Genomic DNA, 13,700 nt, shown 5'->3' on the forward strand with positions numbered 1-13,700 from the left:
TGACACCAGTTTCTGCACAGTTGCCAGAAAACAGAAAGTAGGTGTTATTTTATAATAATCAAATTGTTAATCACAGCAATGCATCAATAGCAAGACTCGTACGAAAGAAAACTATTCCATGTAACAAACTTTTAAACAATACAAAAATGCCAGTATTCTCCCGTGATCACTCATACCTGAAAAGGGATTCTCGTGACAGCCAGATTTCATTCTGTTTCACGGTCTTCCAAGAGAAGAGAAGCAGCAGTAATGCAAAGAGGGTCAGAACAGTAATCCTCCACTTATTTAAGCACATAGACAGCTTTTTTAGACCGTGGACAAAAAGGATGCAGTATCCCATACTGAAAAAAAAAAAAAAAAAAAGGTACCAAAACCAGTTATATTCCAGCACTCTGGTTTATATGCATGACTATTCAGTATTGCATTTATTACACAATTACAGGGGGGTTTGGACTAATTATATTTTCCAGGCTAACAAACTCCAATTCAACAGCGGTTTTCCTCAATTCACTGCACAATTTCCAAATTAATCTAAATGATAGACCCGGATGCCAGAACTACAGTAGCGTATGTAACAGCACCCAGCATAATGGTAGCTTACACCAGCCTGCGGAAGGCAGCTGCTTTTCTGAACAGCAAGCTAAGAAAGCATCATGTAATAACAGTAATAGTGAGCACTACTGGAGCAGCATGGAAGTGAAAAGCATTTTAACACAGGGAAGTCTCTAAACAACCCCAGTGGTGGCTGCTATTAGTTCCAGTTTAAAAATTGCGAAGCTGAGGCGGAAGAGAGTGTTGTAGCCAATGCTGCAGCAGGAGCAGGTGGCAGAGGCCATGTCAAAAGGCAGGAGTCCCTGCCCGGGTCTTGGACGTCTGCATCAGGGCCAGCCCATCCCCTCTAGCACCTGGTCCAGAAGAGCTAAGATGCGTTAGCAGAGCTTCCTTGTTGCCCTTCCATGAACCACACGTTGTCTTCTCCAGTGCCCAGCCTCCCAGCGCTTTTGGCTCTCCACGCATAACTACTGAGGCATTTCCTTCTATGCAGTAAAACTCATTTTGAGCTGAAGTCTTATTCCTGTATAACTGTAGATCAATTCAATAATCATTTACTTTAATTCAAGTGTTATGTTAATTCTTCCAATGATGCCCCTCTGAGTTGGAAATGGGGTGCTTTCGGTTGCTGTACTTAGAACTGCTGTTAATTCTGCTCGGCATTTTTAGAAAGGAATTTCAATTCCTATTGCCTGAGGAATTTCATTAGCTCATCTATAACTCTCCTATGTGGTTACTTAGCACCTGATTTTGTTTTACACTTAAAAAGTATCTTAGTCCAGGCAGCTCCTACTAAAGAAAAAAGGGAGCAGAAGGATCTGGAATAACACTTGGGGACTACCAATACACAGGGACAAGACAGCAGCCTTCTTGAGACACTGGCACACCTTGAACCCGAGCTGAATCGCACACTTGAACACAGGCAGGCTGCAGGCAGAGAGCTCATCGCACCTGCCTGTGCTCCAGCCACAGATCTACAGGCTTCCCCGGCCTGTACTGAGACATCTGAGTAACTTCCTGGTGAAATTGCTACGAGGTCAGAGGTAGCCTTGCAAGCAAGCACGCAATGTGGCAAAAGTCAATCTGGAAATCAGAAAAATGGCCCTTCTTTGAGGAGCTGTAAGCATGCTTCTCAGCACGGTTTCTCTGCCCTCTTCGAGGGCTGGGCACATTGCTATAGTCTGGGCTTCCTAAGGATGGAGAGGGACAATAATTCTTGCTTTACTGAGGAAAAAAGTACCTCTGTTGCACATACTGATCAGCACCAGGCAGTGGTGCTGCCTCTGGCACAGTACAGGTGCCATATAGGACACACAGAGGTATAAACAACATCAGATCTGGCAATCATTCAAAACTTCTTCCTTGTTTAGAGTTCTCCCGTTTTTCAGAAGTGGGTATCAATTTTTTTTTTCACTTAACTATGCTTGCATTTTGCTGCAATACATTTCTTATGGCACTTACACTGGTTTTTTCCATTAATTCTTTTGCACACATACATTTATTGCACCTACATTAACTGCAAGCAGACATTTAGAGCTACAAACCAAGATGCTAGTGCCAAACAATCCAGACTTTATAGCTATTGAACCCTACTTTAAAACCTCTGAAAAGCTAATCTTGGTAATAAGCCCTCCCTTTCCAATAAGAAATGCCTCAAAAACCTGCAGACAGTTTTCACTCTGTTATTTTGCCTTTCAGCAATTTCATCCTTCCCTTGGAATTAACTCTGACATAAACATTATTTAATTGCTTTAGCACAAGGCTGTTTTCAAAGGAATTTCCCTACACCTTCACAATTTCAAGAACAGGCCTTTTCTAACAGAATCATGAATGTGTCCATAAGACAAAAAATGCAAACATCAATGTCTTCATATTTATGTCAAACCCTGCCCCAGCTGTTGGGATTTTCTGCAGCAGCACTGAGTCTGCTTGTCCGGGGCACAGCCAGCATGGCACTACAGCTTACACAGCCACTGGAAAGGTGCTGCTTCCAGGGGTTATTCTCGAACATCTGCAGCGCATTGCCACAGTAGTTACAGAGAGGTGCTGGGTGCTACAGAGGAGTAAGGGTTCATCTCAGACTGCAGCTCCCATCCCACCTGCGCTGGCAATGGCACAGTGCCAGTACTTAGCGCTGCCCAGCTCTGCATGGCACTTTCCATTGGGGGCTTCCAAAGCACTTTGCAAAGGAGGTATGCTGCAATTCTCCTCTTACAGAGCAGGAACCTGAAACATGGCAAAGCGATTTCCTCTGCTGAGAGGGGGCTGGAAAACAAGGTAATCAAGCTGCAGTCCAGGGCTCTACCCACAACACAGGGGAGTACTCAATGGAAACCAAGGTATCTTGCTGAAAAGCCCACACGACTACCTGAGATATAAACAGGTAAGTAACCCATAGGCAGGCTCTACATCCACACTCAGCAGGGCAACAAGACTACAGGATTCAGCACTAAGTACGAATACAGACAGGAATGGGCTCCCAAATGGCTGCTGGAAGGAGATCGCGTAGCTGATGTACAAGAAGCCTAAACCATGAAGCTCCTAAGAGTTAAGGTTAAAGGAGTGATGCTAAAGAGGGCAGGACTGAAGCATGCTTTACACATTATTAAGCTTATTAAGCTAGAGATAATTATGACAACAGTAGGATTGAGTTGTAGTTGTGACACAATTATAGACTAACTAGCCTACAGTCAAAGTACCCACACGATAAAGTGCACAGGAACCCAAAAGAAAAGGAAAAGGATTAGAAAGCATGATGTAGATGAATACCTTTATTTGCAGAATCTGCTAAGTTTGGCTTAAAACTTCAATTTCCTGCCACAGGTCATCAAGGAAAGGGTGGGGACGACACACCCGCATTATCTTGTCAGGGATATTTTGGGGCAGATGTCAGGTGGGGCAGCATCTTTTTGCATGGCTTTTTTTATGACATGATCATTTCAAGCCCATCCCCTGGCTGAGGGCAGATGTTACATTCCCAGCTGCAGGTCTTTCGCAGGCCAAGGACTCCCAGAAACACAAAAAGTACTCATATGTACTTTGCCATCAGGAAAGCATGTGCTTTTGTGATTTCATGCCACAAATTGTTTGCAAAACAGCAACTCCCTGCAATGTCTCCAAAGCTATTATCCTTCGTAATTTTTGCATGCCTCTTTACATTTCTACCTTAAGACCAAATAATTATGGTGAAATCAGGGCAAATCCAGACCCTTCATCCAGATTCTGTGGTCTGCTCTAAACAAAACAAAAAAGTGTCCACACCAATGTATTTAGCATCTCTCAGAAAAAAACCCATATTTATATTACTGTTGTTTCCTAGTCCCAAAAATGCATAATCTCTCATACCCCACAACACACTTGTTTCACATGACACTCAACAGTCCTCGTACAGAAATTAGCTTTAGTACAGAGACCATAAAGTTTTGAACCAGTAAAGCACCCAGCTTGCAAAGGCGGAGCTGCTACAGCAGCAACATTCCCCAACAGTTGCTGGAACTGGAGGGCCCCTTACAGGGCTTCACCCATGGGATGCAAGTTCATTCCATTTCCCTTCTTCCCAACCTCATGAGGCTTCAGATAAGCCATGTGAAGCTGCATTGACTTTTAGCAAGCTGGCAGCAGCCTGGGCAGAGGTGCCATGGTGGGAAGAGCCCATACAGGTGAGACTGCACTTATCTAATTAAAATAACTTGCCTGGTGACTCCAACACCCTTCCTTTGCGGTTACCTCTGTCGACCCTGCTATCACCTACAAACAGAGGACACTTCAAACACATTAGCTTTTCTTCTCTGAGTGATGGGCACTCGACTCCATATCAAATGTTAGCGCTGGCTCGCCAGGAAATCAAACTTTACTCATGCGCATTTACAGAAAAAAAAAAAAAAAGGTCTCAAAAGGACCTTCCGTCAAAGACCTATTTGCCACTTGAAAAACTTACTCTTAAGTACTACATTCCAGGCATCTCCATAGCTATCTGCATATGTATTGGGGCTGTAAGGTTGTGGGTTTGGGGTTTTTTTTAGTTTTCTTGTTAACTCTAGCATTTCCTAGGGAGAGGGAGTGCCGGGACCATTTCTCCTGAAGTGCTCTTCTCTTGGCATTGTCATCCCCTGTCATGCAAGCACTTTTCTGAAATACTTTGTAGCAAAGAAAACTAAACAATGGCAAACAAGAAAAATCCCCAAACCACGACTATTTTTTAAGTCTATTTTTAACAGGATTATTTAAAAGCGTTAAGCTTTTTTTTTTTTTTCCTTCCACAGGATAAGCAACAGCCTGCTACAGCAACTGTTCCCCACTGTGAAACGTCCATGCCAGCTTGGTCCCCGAGGTCAGATGCGAAGCAGGACCTGAGGAACAGCCTGACAGGTTAACATGGTATTAGTTTTCCTGTGGGTTCACAATGAGCACACATATTAAGGGAGAACCCGTAGCTTCAGAAACTCAAAGATGCTGCAGGAGAGCTCGACAAATGGACCAACAGGGAATGGTTTCATGACTCATCTCAGACTCCTGCAGTACTGAAGTGGTACCTCAGACATCCTGAATTGCAACGAGGGCAGGGCTGCACCTGGCAGGCAAACCCTCTGTGCCACTGCCATGTGTTTCTGGCAGATCGCATGCAGGGAGCTGTGCAATGACAGATTTTCATCTATAATTTCTGTGGTTTGTTAATATCGTTCCACCTGTGAGGAAGTGAAGTGAGAGGAGGCACAAGCAGATGGGAATGAGGTGGCACACAGACCCCATTTCCCATGGTGTGCTACATGTATTGCCCAATTAAAACAAAAGCCAAAACAGCAGATACTTAATATTTGCAAACACTTCTTGGGTAATTAGATCACAAATGCAGCCTTTCCTTTGGCCATTATGGCTCCTTTCTCAAGGCAAGGCTGCTACTGACCATGCTAATGCACAGCTCCTCTCTCTCTCTATGGATCAGGTTTCTCATTTTTTACTAAAAGTCAGGAATGGCTTTGCTGCACTTGGTTCTTGGTGACGGCATCTAATCAAAGACACATGTGGTTAGTGCTGCAGCCCAAGATTATCAGGACATTCCACTACCGCAATCTGCCTGCATTGCAAACCATCTTACCTCCTGCAGAAACTGCTTGGAGACCTACTGCTCCAGAAAGCTCCTGAAAACTGAGGTGTGTTCTAGTCACACATCTTACTGTATTTTCCAAGCTGCGACTTTGTGCAGTGCAGGTTTCCACTCCACGGAGGAGCGCGTGGGCAGAGCAGGCTGAGTGCGGCTGTTCAGAGGCACCGCACAGGAGGTAACCTGCTGGGACACCGGCACTGCATCCCCAGCCTTTTATAATCCACCCAAGAAGGGCTGTAAACTCAGGAATTAAAAAGGGTGGGAGAAACTATGCAGAAAAGATGCCTTCCTCACACTTTTTAATGGCTATTTTGGGGACATCAAATCTTGTGAAGTAGTAGTTGTTTTGTTTTTTTTGTAAAGTTGATTTAGTCTCAAGCATGTGCACATAAACTGGGAGTAAATCCACTGATTTCATTAAGGCAGTTGCTCCAGATTTCAGAGCTCAGCCTAGATAAGAATCCAGATGCACACTTCCATACACACCAGTTAGGAAAAGAGCTGCCTATAAGGAGCCTGTCAAAGCATGGAAGAAATACCGCCCTGTTCAGGGGTGGCTAATGCAACAAAAGGGATTATCTCAAAACTATACTGAGACCAGAAAATGCACTTGGCTTTGACATTTCACCCCGGAGGCTCTTTCTGGACTGCAAACCTCCTTCTTGATTTCCAGCACTTATTTAAGATGACTCCCGTTCCCTCCATAAAAACTAACCCTCACTTTCAAGCTGCCCTGAAGGAAGTTTAACCCTTGCATGCCTGACTCTGAGTGCATACTCTGCTGCTGCCCTTCAGAGAGCAGGGAGCACAGCCTTGAGAAAGACGGTGTCTGCTGCCAGGTGGAAATGCTGAACACAAACATTTGATTCCCTCAGGTTTATAGTTCCCCACAACCTTCCTAGCCCCAGTCCCACACATGTGTTACCAGGCATGACATGCTTTTCATGCTCCCAGTCCAAGCTGCTCCAGCTCTGCAGCCTGAGCTGAGGAAACTCACTGTGAGGAAGAGCCAAAAACAGCTGAAGTGCAGCTTCCAGGCAGGGTTGTTGCTGCAGGGGAAAAAGGCAGCTCATCCCTGTTAAACTCATTGCTCTGCTCACACTCCGCTAATGGGGAGTAATTCATTGCAAAAAGCCGCTCGGCGGGCCCTGTAGGCCGCTCCTGCCTCACTACGCAGCAGTCAGATGCAGAAGGGAGCGCTGGCGAAACACGCATGGCCAGGGCGGCTCTTTCTACCCCAAAAAGTACTATCAGGCATGGAGCTCCAGCCGTGAGCAGTGCTGGCAGCGTAACAAAGATGCTGTTTTATAGAAAGTGTCAAGTTTTCCAAGGCTGGAGCTGTTTTGGGCCAGGATAAAAATCTGGACTTCAAAAAATGTTTTCATCTGGAAAAATAGTGTACTTGTATGCGCGTGTTAATTTACACCCAGGTCACCCAGAACAGCCAGAAATTCAGAAATCAGAGCATTCCCTGCAACCTGGATCACCCGGATTCAAACCACTGCGCCAGGTCAGGCTGAGAGCTGGGGATACAGTAAGTGGGTGCACTTGTAGGGCTCCAAGTTTGGGGTCCCCAAAATTCTCCAGCCATCAAAGCCCAAGTGCTGATCTGGAATAACCACATTCCACTGGTCCAAATGTATTCCAGAAATTTTGAGAAGTTGACTTTGTATTGCCAAGCTTACTGCTGGATCAAGATTTTCTCTCGCAGCTGATATAAGGCTAGCCTAAATTCATCAAGTTACAGACTGGCTAATTTGACAGAAGTGCAAGCATGGGCCTAGGTCAGGTCTGGATCAAACTGCCACCACCGAGTGATCCAGCAGGGTGCGCATCCAGCACTAATGATCCTGGAAAAATGCTGGTGTGTGGCAGATGGACCTTGATGTCCCAACTCCCAGATGAGCGTTCCCCCAAAGAGGCAATTCTGGGCCACATACATCCAACTGTCCATTTCCGTTGTCTATGTCCTTCTGACCAAAAATTCCATGTTGGGTTGGAGAAGTCTTTTGTTTCCAACATTTTTACCTAACATTTCACTGTAGTCAGCACACTTTGGCAAAAAGTTTTGGGTTAACTAAAATGTCATATTTTCCATGGAAAAATGTATCAAAATTTTCTCAACCAGCCAAGACTACAAGGGAAAAAACCTGTTTAAACACTCAGAATTTTGACTAAACATCTAAAGGCAAGGAGGATGCAAGATGTGTCTCTGTCACGTGCAGACAGCCAGCAGCATTCACTATGCACCTCTGCTTCTTTACTGGTACTGAGTTTTGAGGACAAAGGGAAAAGCATTGTGTAAATTGCCTTTCTCCCAGTAATGACAACATGAAATTAATATCTTTTTTTTTTCCTTGGTTACTAGATGTTTTAAAAGACTTCAGGACCACCATCAAGCTATAATATTTAGTATACAAAATAAATCCCATCGTAAAAAAAAACGAGCCTCACAGCTCAGAAATGTCAGTGTGACAACCAATATCAGTGTGGCAGCGTACTTAACTTACTACTGAGTCTGCTGAATAAAACGTCAAATTTTCACCAGAATTAAGAGACCTTTTCCTGGAATAAGGTCTGTAAGTCAAATACAAAGACACAGAGAACCATAAACACTGGCAGAATACATCTAAGTTGGAAAGGTACCTTATGAGTTAGTATTAGACTTTGTCCTTGGCTCTAAATTAAAAGCTATGTGGGCCTATATTAAAAACACTTAGACACGATCGGCTAAGTTATCAAAATGATTTACCTCCACTAGCAATGTGGTCCTCTAGTCAGAACATGATGTAATTAGAGAAAATGCAGGAACTCTTATTTTCCTTATTAGAGAGAAAATATGGACAAGAAATTAATGATTTTGCTAACCTGTGGATGGCTATTTAACGTTTGGACACATTTCCCTTCCCTCCCTTCCAATAAGTCACGTGATAAACAAATTTACTTCATTAGAGCATTTGAGTCCAAGATTTCACTTCCAACAGATTCCTATCTGAAATATTTGCAGGTAATACAGAAACTTTTCAGGCTTTTGATTACTATATGCATTAAGGAAATTAAATATTTTATAAATGAAAAATCTGATATAATTCCATGGGGATTCCACAGAATTTTCCCTAAATCTTATATGTGTTACTGGGGAAAGATCTGTATGCTGCAGTTTTAATTAAAATACTGTAATAACTCCTGGAATCCTATACAGGGACATAGTTTCCCATTCAATTCCATCGCAAGTCTCAAAAAACTTCATGTAAGAAACTATTTTCTACTAAATGTTACAAGGCACCTATCTTCTTAAGGGCACCATATTCCCCTGCAAATAAGAATTCCTCTTTCAATCAACATGACCAAGTAGATTATTTCCACAAGATGACATTAACTTAATTTATTACTATTTTTAAAAAGCAATATCCTCTACATTATCTATACTATTTTCAAGAGCAGAAGAAATGCGTTTGAAGGTTTTCCTTTAACCTAATATATCACAACGAAATAAAAAATCTTTCCAGTATAGCCATTAATGCTCATACTCCACACAAATGTAGCTTTTTCCTGACCATGGTTCATGGCCAAAACGCAACATGTTTCTCAAAAGCATGTTTTAAATTTAGTTAAAATAACGCAAGACTGCAGTCTAGACCAAAAGCGCCATGAGCTAATCTTTTTCAGCTTTGCAGAATCATTTCAGCTTTTATTCCTATGTCTTTACTGCCTTTTGCCAAAATATATGGCACTAGCATCTCAGAATTTCTTGCCTGCATTAACAGAGGATGGCTGCTTTCATTTCTTCTTAAAGTGTTTAATAGGGGTGGGCAAGCCTTCAAAAGCTAGGAGCTTAAGTTTGGATACACATCTGAAAGGTAGCTGCTTGCGTTTAGCCTTTCTACAAGCAGTTAATTCTCACTAATTAATGAGAATGCTCTCTGCCCCCTTCCAAAGGGCATAGTGGAATTATTATCCCTATTTCGTAAGTGGAGAAGCATAACCAGAATCGCTTGCCTCAGCCAAGGTCCCAACCTCCTCAACTCCAGCCACAAGCCATTTTGCAGATCACTGCTTGAATTGACACCCTGGAACAGGGACAGGCACCCCTCACAGTAAAGAGGGACCAGACTGGGGCCAGGGTCTGGCCCACTGCCATCACATAATGCCCTCCCAGTCTACTCCCAGTGCCCTCAGGTCAGCAGCTGAATTACAAGGAATATAATCCAGTACACTCCTCCTGAACTTTGGTTGCTCCATGGCCCTTGCGAGAACAGCAGCAAGAGTAAGACATTGAAATAATGCTTTTTTAAGTAAATGGAACAGGTGTAACTTGGATTGCATATCCAAATCCCAAATGAATTGTGGATTTAACTTGAAAGCAGGCAAAAAGCTTAATTATGCTCCTGAACTGAGACCAGGGAGCAGATAAACTGGCTCCATGGACTCAATGGGACTTTTACTGCTGACTTCACTAGGGTCAGGGTTTGACTCCAATCGAAGAGAGAAGCTTCTTCTGTAAATCAGACAATCCCTTATGGGATCTGATCTAATACTGAAGGAATTCTGATTTGGTAAACAGGAATTCAGCTCCTGGTGAACTTGTAGCTTCAAATAACATTAAAGAAAGGGGTGGCAAAGGAAACTGAAAATACACCACCATCCCATGACACAACTGGTCTTTAAGAGAATGAAGGTAATGTGGAGAGCATAACATGCTCCCAGAAAGAGAAGCACCAGTAAGTCCCATCCTCAAGTGGCTGCCCTGTAAGCAAAGGGGACTTCTGCTCAGGGATATTCAGGTTCATAAAAATTACAGATGATTCCACTACCTATCAGGTTCTTTTCTTTTTTTTTTCCCCCCACTTGCAAAAGTTAATAATGTACGTAATTACACTAATTCAAATGCATTAGCACAAAGAATTAAAAACATGCTCTATGCAAAGGCAAAAATTCATATGGTCCCTGCTTTGCTATGGCACAGGGGAAGCTTTAACACAATGTGTTAAGTTTCTGAAAAATACAAGTGCACTTTTTTCTGGATGCTGGCTTTCTTGCAAATTTTGAGACCCTGAAGTAAACGCTGTCCTCTATATAGCAGCGATCTCATCTTCTAGTATTGACACAATTAGGGTTGCAACATCAACTCCTGATACTCTTGATATACTGAGAAGCTGGTGAAAACAACGGCAGCAACCCGTAATTACCTGTGCTGGGAAAGAGTAACTGCGCACTCTGCAACCCGCTCATTGCAATATCCACCGCGAATGAGTTGCCATAAAAATAGTGCAGGTACCTCTGCATTGCCTATTGCTTTCAGCAAATTGGAAATAAGCCATATAGCAATGTTTTGGTTGATTTGTTGGTTCATACAAGGTTGTGAAAACAGCTTAAATTGTCCAGCTACGATACAGCGGCCCAGCCAGGAGCCACTGCTATCAGGGTAGCAGTGAAAGACGAGGAAAACGTAGAAGTTGCTCTGGTAGGAAAGGTCCAATCCCATGACATGAGAGCTACCCCAGCTCTGCTAGTACAGCAGTAGGGCAGGCAGCTCCTGGATGGCCCAAGAGTTTAAGTTGCCTCTCCAGTTTCTGCATGGTGGAGGGCAACACAGAGGAAGAGCTAATGCTCCTGTTCAAGTCCAAATTGCTCACGGCTCAGAATAACTCGATGCACATAGTCATTCTGGATTTTCAAATAATTAGGCTGTCTGCGGTGTTCTGAGCAGCATTAGCAGATATGTGTAAGCATAATTACATCTACATTTTGAAGAAGGGGAAAAAAGCCACAGTGGTTTAAGTCTTTCACTGATCCAGCTATCTATTGGGATGCCTCTTTGGAAAGCGGTGGCCTATAGAGTCGTAGCCTGTCCACCACTCCCAAAATATGTATTTCACACCCCTTAGCCCTCCTGAAAACAAGTTTTCCCCCCCTTAAGGAAGAAAACAACAACAAAATTAAAAGTTGAAAGACTTTCCTATGAAATCTTTAAGGCTAAAGTAATACTATTATTAAAAATTCCTGACTTAAACAAAGAAGTGCTTCTAACCCTCAAATTAAAACTAAATATAAGAAATATTTTCTGCAAATATTTCTGTTTTGCTAAAGCCAATTAAAGAAAACATTCAACCATTTTGACTTAGTTTATATCCCTCTCCCCCGAGGCATGGCTGCAGCCAGAAGAGGAATTGTTCCAAATACCCATCGATCCCCAGAAGGCAAGTCCCAGCCATATAATTAGACATCGAGCAAAAGGCTTATTTCCTTGTTCCTTTCTATTTACAACATCTTTTACACAAATCCTTCTGTCCTTACTTAACTTTTATTGAAAAGAAAATGCCCAGGTAACTACTGTGCAACACAGAATTAGGACTTCAGGCTGTGACACACATACCCAACTGTCACATCCATAAATATTAATAAAAGGCTATTACTTGAAATAGAGATAGAAAACCACCTTCCAGCATAAGCCCCAAAACATAGATCACTGATTTCTCTCCATCTATTGAGGACTTTTGTCTAAATAAAACCGAACGACAACCTCTGATTTGCTAACTGAGTTTTAGAGAAGTAATGGCGACGAATAGGAAAAGCGCTTTTCAAGAAGTAACATAAGAAAACTGCTGAAGGCTATTCTCAATAAAGAACATGAGCCCTTCCTAAAGCAGTTATTATTATGCTGCCATGCTCCGAAGGGCGGAGGGGGGAACCCCCACACTATTTTTGTTCTGCCACAGTCATGAATGTTCGTAGAAGTCCCCCTCACCACTCACATCATTTTACACCCAGAGGATGTAAGAGAGCTCATTTCTTGGCAACTCAGAGCCAAAAGCTCAGGTCTCTCTAGAGCCTCTGGCTGGAAACTGCTTGCCTCTCCTGCAAAATGTCAGGGTTTGCCTTCCCTTTTCATGCCAGCTGCCTGCCAGCCTGGGGTAAGAGCAAAAACCAAGTATTGGAAAGCAGGACATAAGTGGTCTGAGCAAAGTATGAGATCCAGGGACTCTGACACAGACTTACTCCGAAGGAATCATTTAATCCTTCTGCCTCAGTTTTCCTGCCTGAAAAAAAGCAGCAACTATCAATTACCTACTTTGTAGGTCATATATTTGCAAAGCCCTCAGGGAGATGAAAAGCATTATACAAACTATATGCATCCACGTTAACTCTGATTAATTTTCTCTGCTCAAACATATCCTTTTTATTCTTCACTGCCCCTCCTCTCATTATATCAGTAGTCTCAACTGGAGGAGGACGAGGAACTGCTGATGGCTGAAGTATTTTCCGCAGTTTTCTTTTGAGATTCAGAAACGCAACCACTCAACACAGCGCTGTGCTCAGCTGACTGTTTCCTTAATAGCTTTGCGCTTTCATGTGTTTCCTCATTGTCTGTTACATGAATTTAAAGCAATCTGATTTCCAAGTTAATTTGAAATGATGCAAGATCCATTAGTTGAGGGTATCATTTACAACATAACTCCGAGGGACAACTTTCACTCACTATACTTACAGGTATACTCTCAGCAAACAAAAGCAGGGCTAGTGATGTGAATAGCATCAGCAGGATTTGATCCAAAAATTAAATCATTATATAGCACAGCACAGAGATACAGCCTAACTGCATAAGCAGCTTGTAATAAATGCAACAGCTCCTACACAGCCTAAGTTTTACACCAATGAGCACCTGACCTCTGCAGCCAAGAGCAGAATTGGGCTTTCTGACTTGCAGCATCCAAGAATGACCATTTATGCTCACGGTTGCAGCAAACTGCACCGGCACAGGTTGCCCAGAGAGGCTGTCGAGTCTCCTCCTTGGAAATATTCAAAAGCCATCTTGACATGGTCCTAGGTAACTTGAGCAGGGGGTTCAGACCAGATGACCTCCAGAGGCCCCTTTCAACCTCAACCCTTCTGTGATTCTGTGAAATGGGCAATGGTCTGGTGTGTCTTGGATGGATGTCCTTTGCCGCCACCACCACCTCTGGTCTGGATACTGTGGAGATGTCAGAAGTAACACCTCAAAGTTGTTCTTGAGTAAATGCAATCAGAAGCACCCAGACTGCTG

The 13,700-nt window shown here is 43.1% G+C and overlaps 1 protein-coding gene across 2 annotated transcripts in view; it reads right to left on the reverse strand.

The window, feature by feature from the left end:
* The window catches only part of TMTC1 (transmembrane O-mannosyltransferase targeting cadherins 1), a 147,723-nt gene that overhangs the window by 49,953 nt on the left and 84,070 nt on the right, over positions 1-13,700 (reverse strand). For both annotated transcript variants that reach the window (XM_075116359.1, XM_075116349.1), the window contains exon 10: positions 177-341. In XM_075116359.1, the coding sequence (XP_074972460.1) occupies positions 177-341 (165 nt within the window). The remainder of the gene's footprint in view (positions 1-176; positions 342-13,700) is intronic.

Source organism: Phalacrocorax aristotelis, chromosome 1, assembly GCF_949628215.1.
Source record: "Phalacrocorax aristotelis chromosome 1, bGulAri2.1, whole genome shotgun sequence".
Lineage (NCBI taxonomy): Eukaryota > Metazoa > Chordata > Aves > Suliformes > Phalacrocoracidae > Phalacrocorax > Phalacrocorax aristotelis.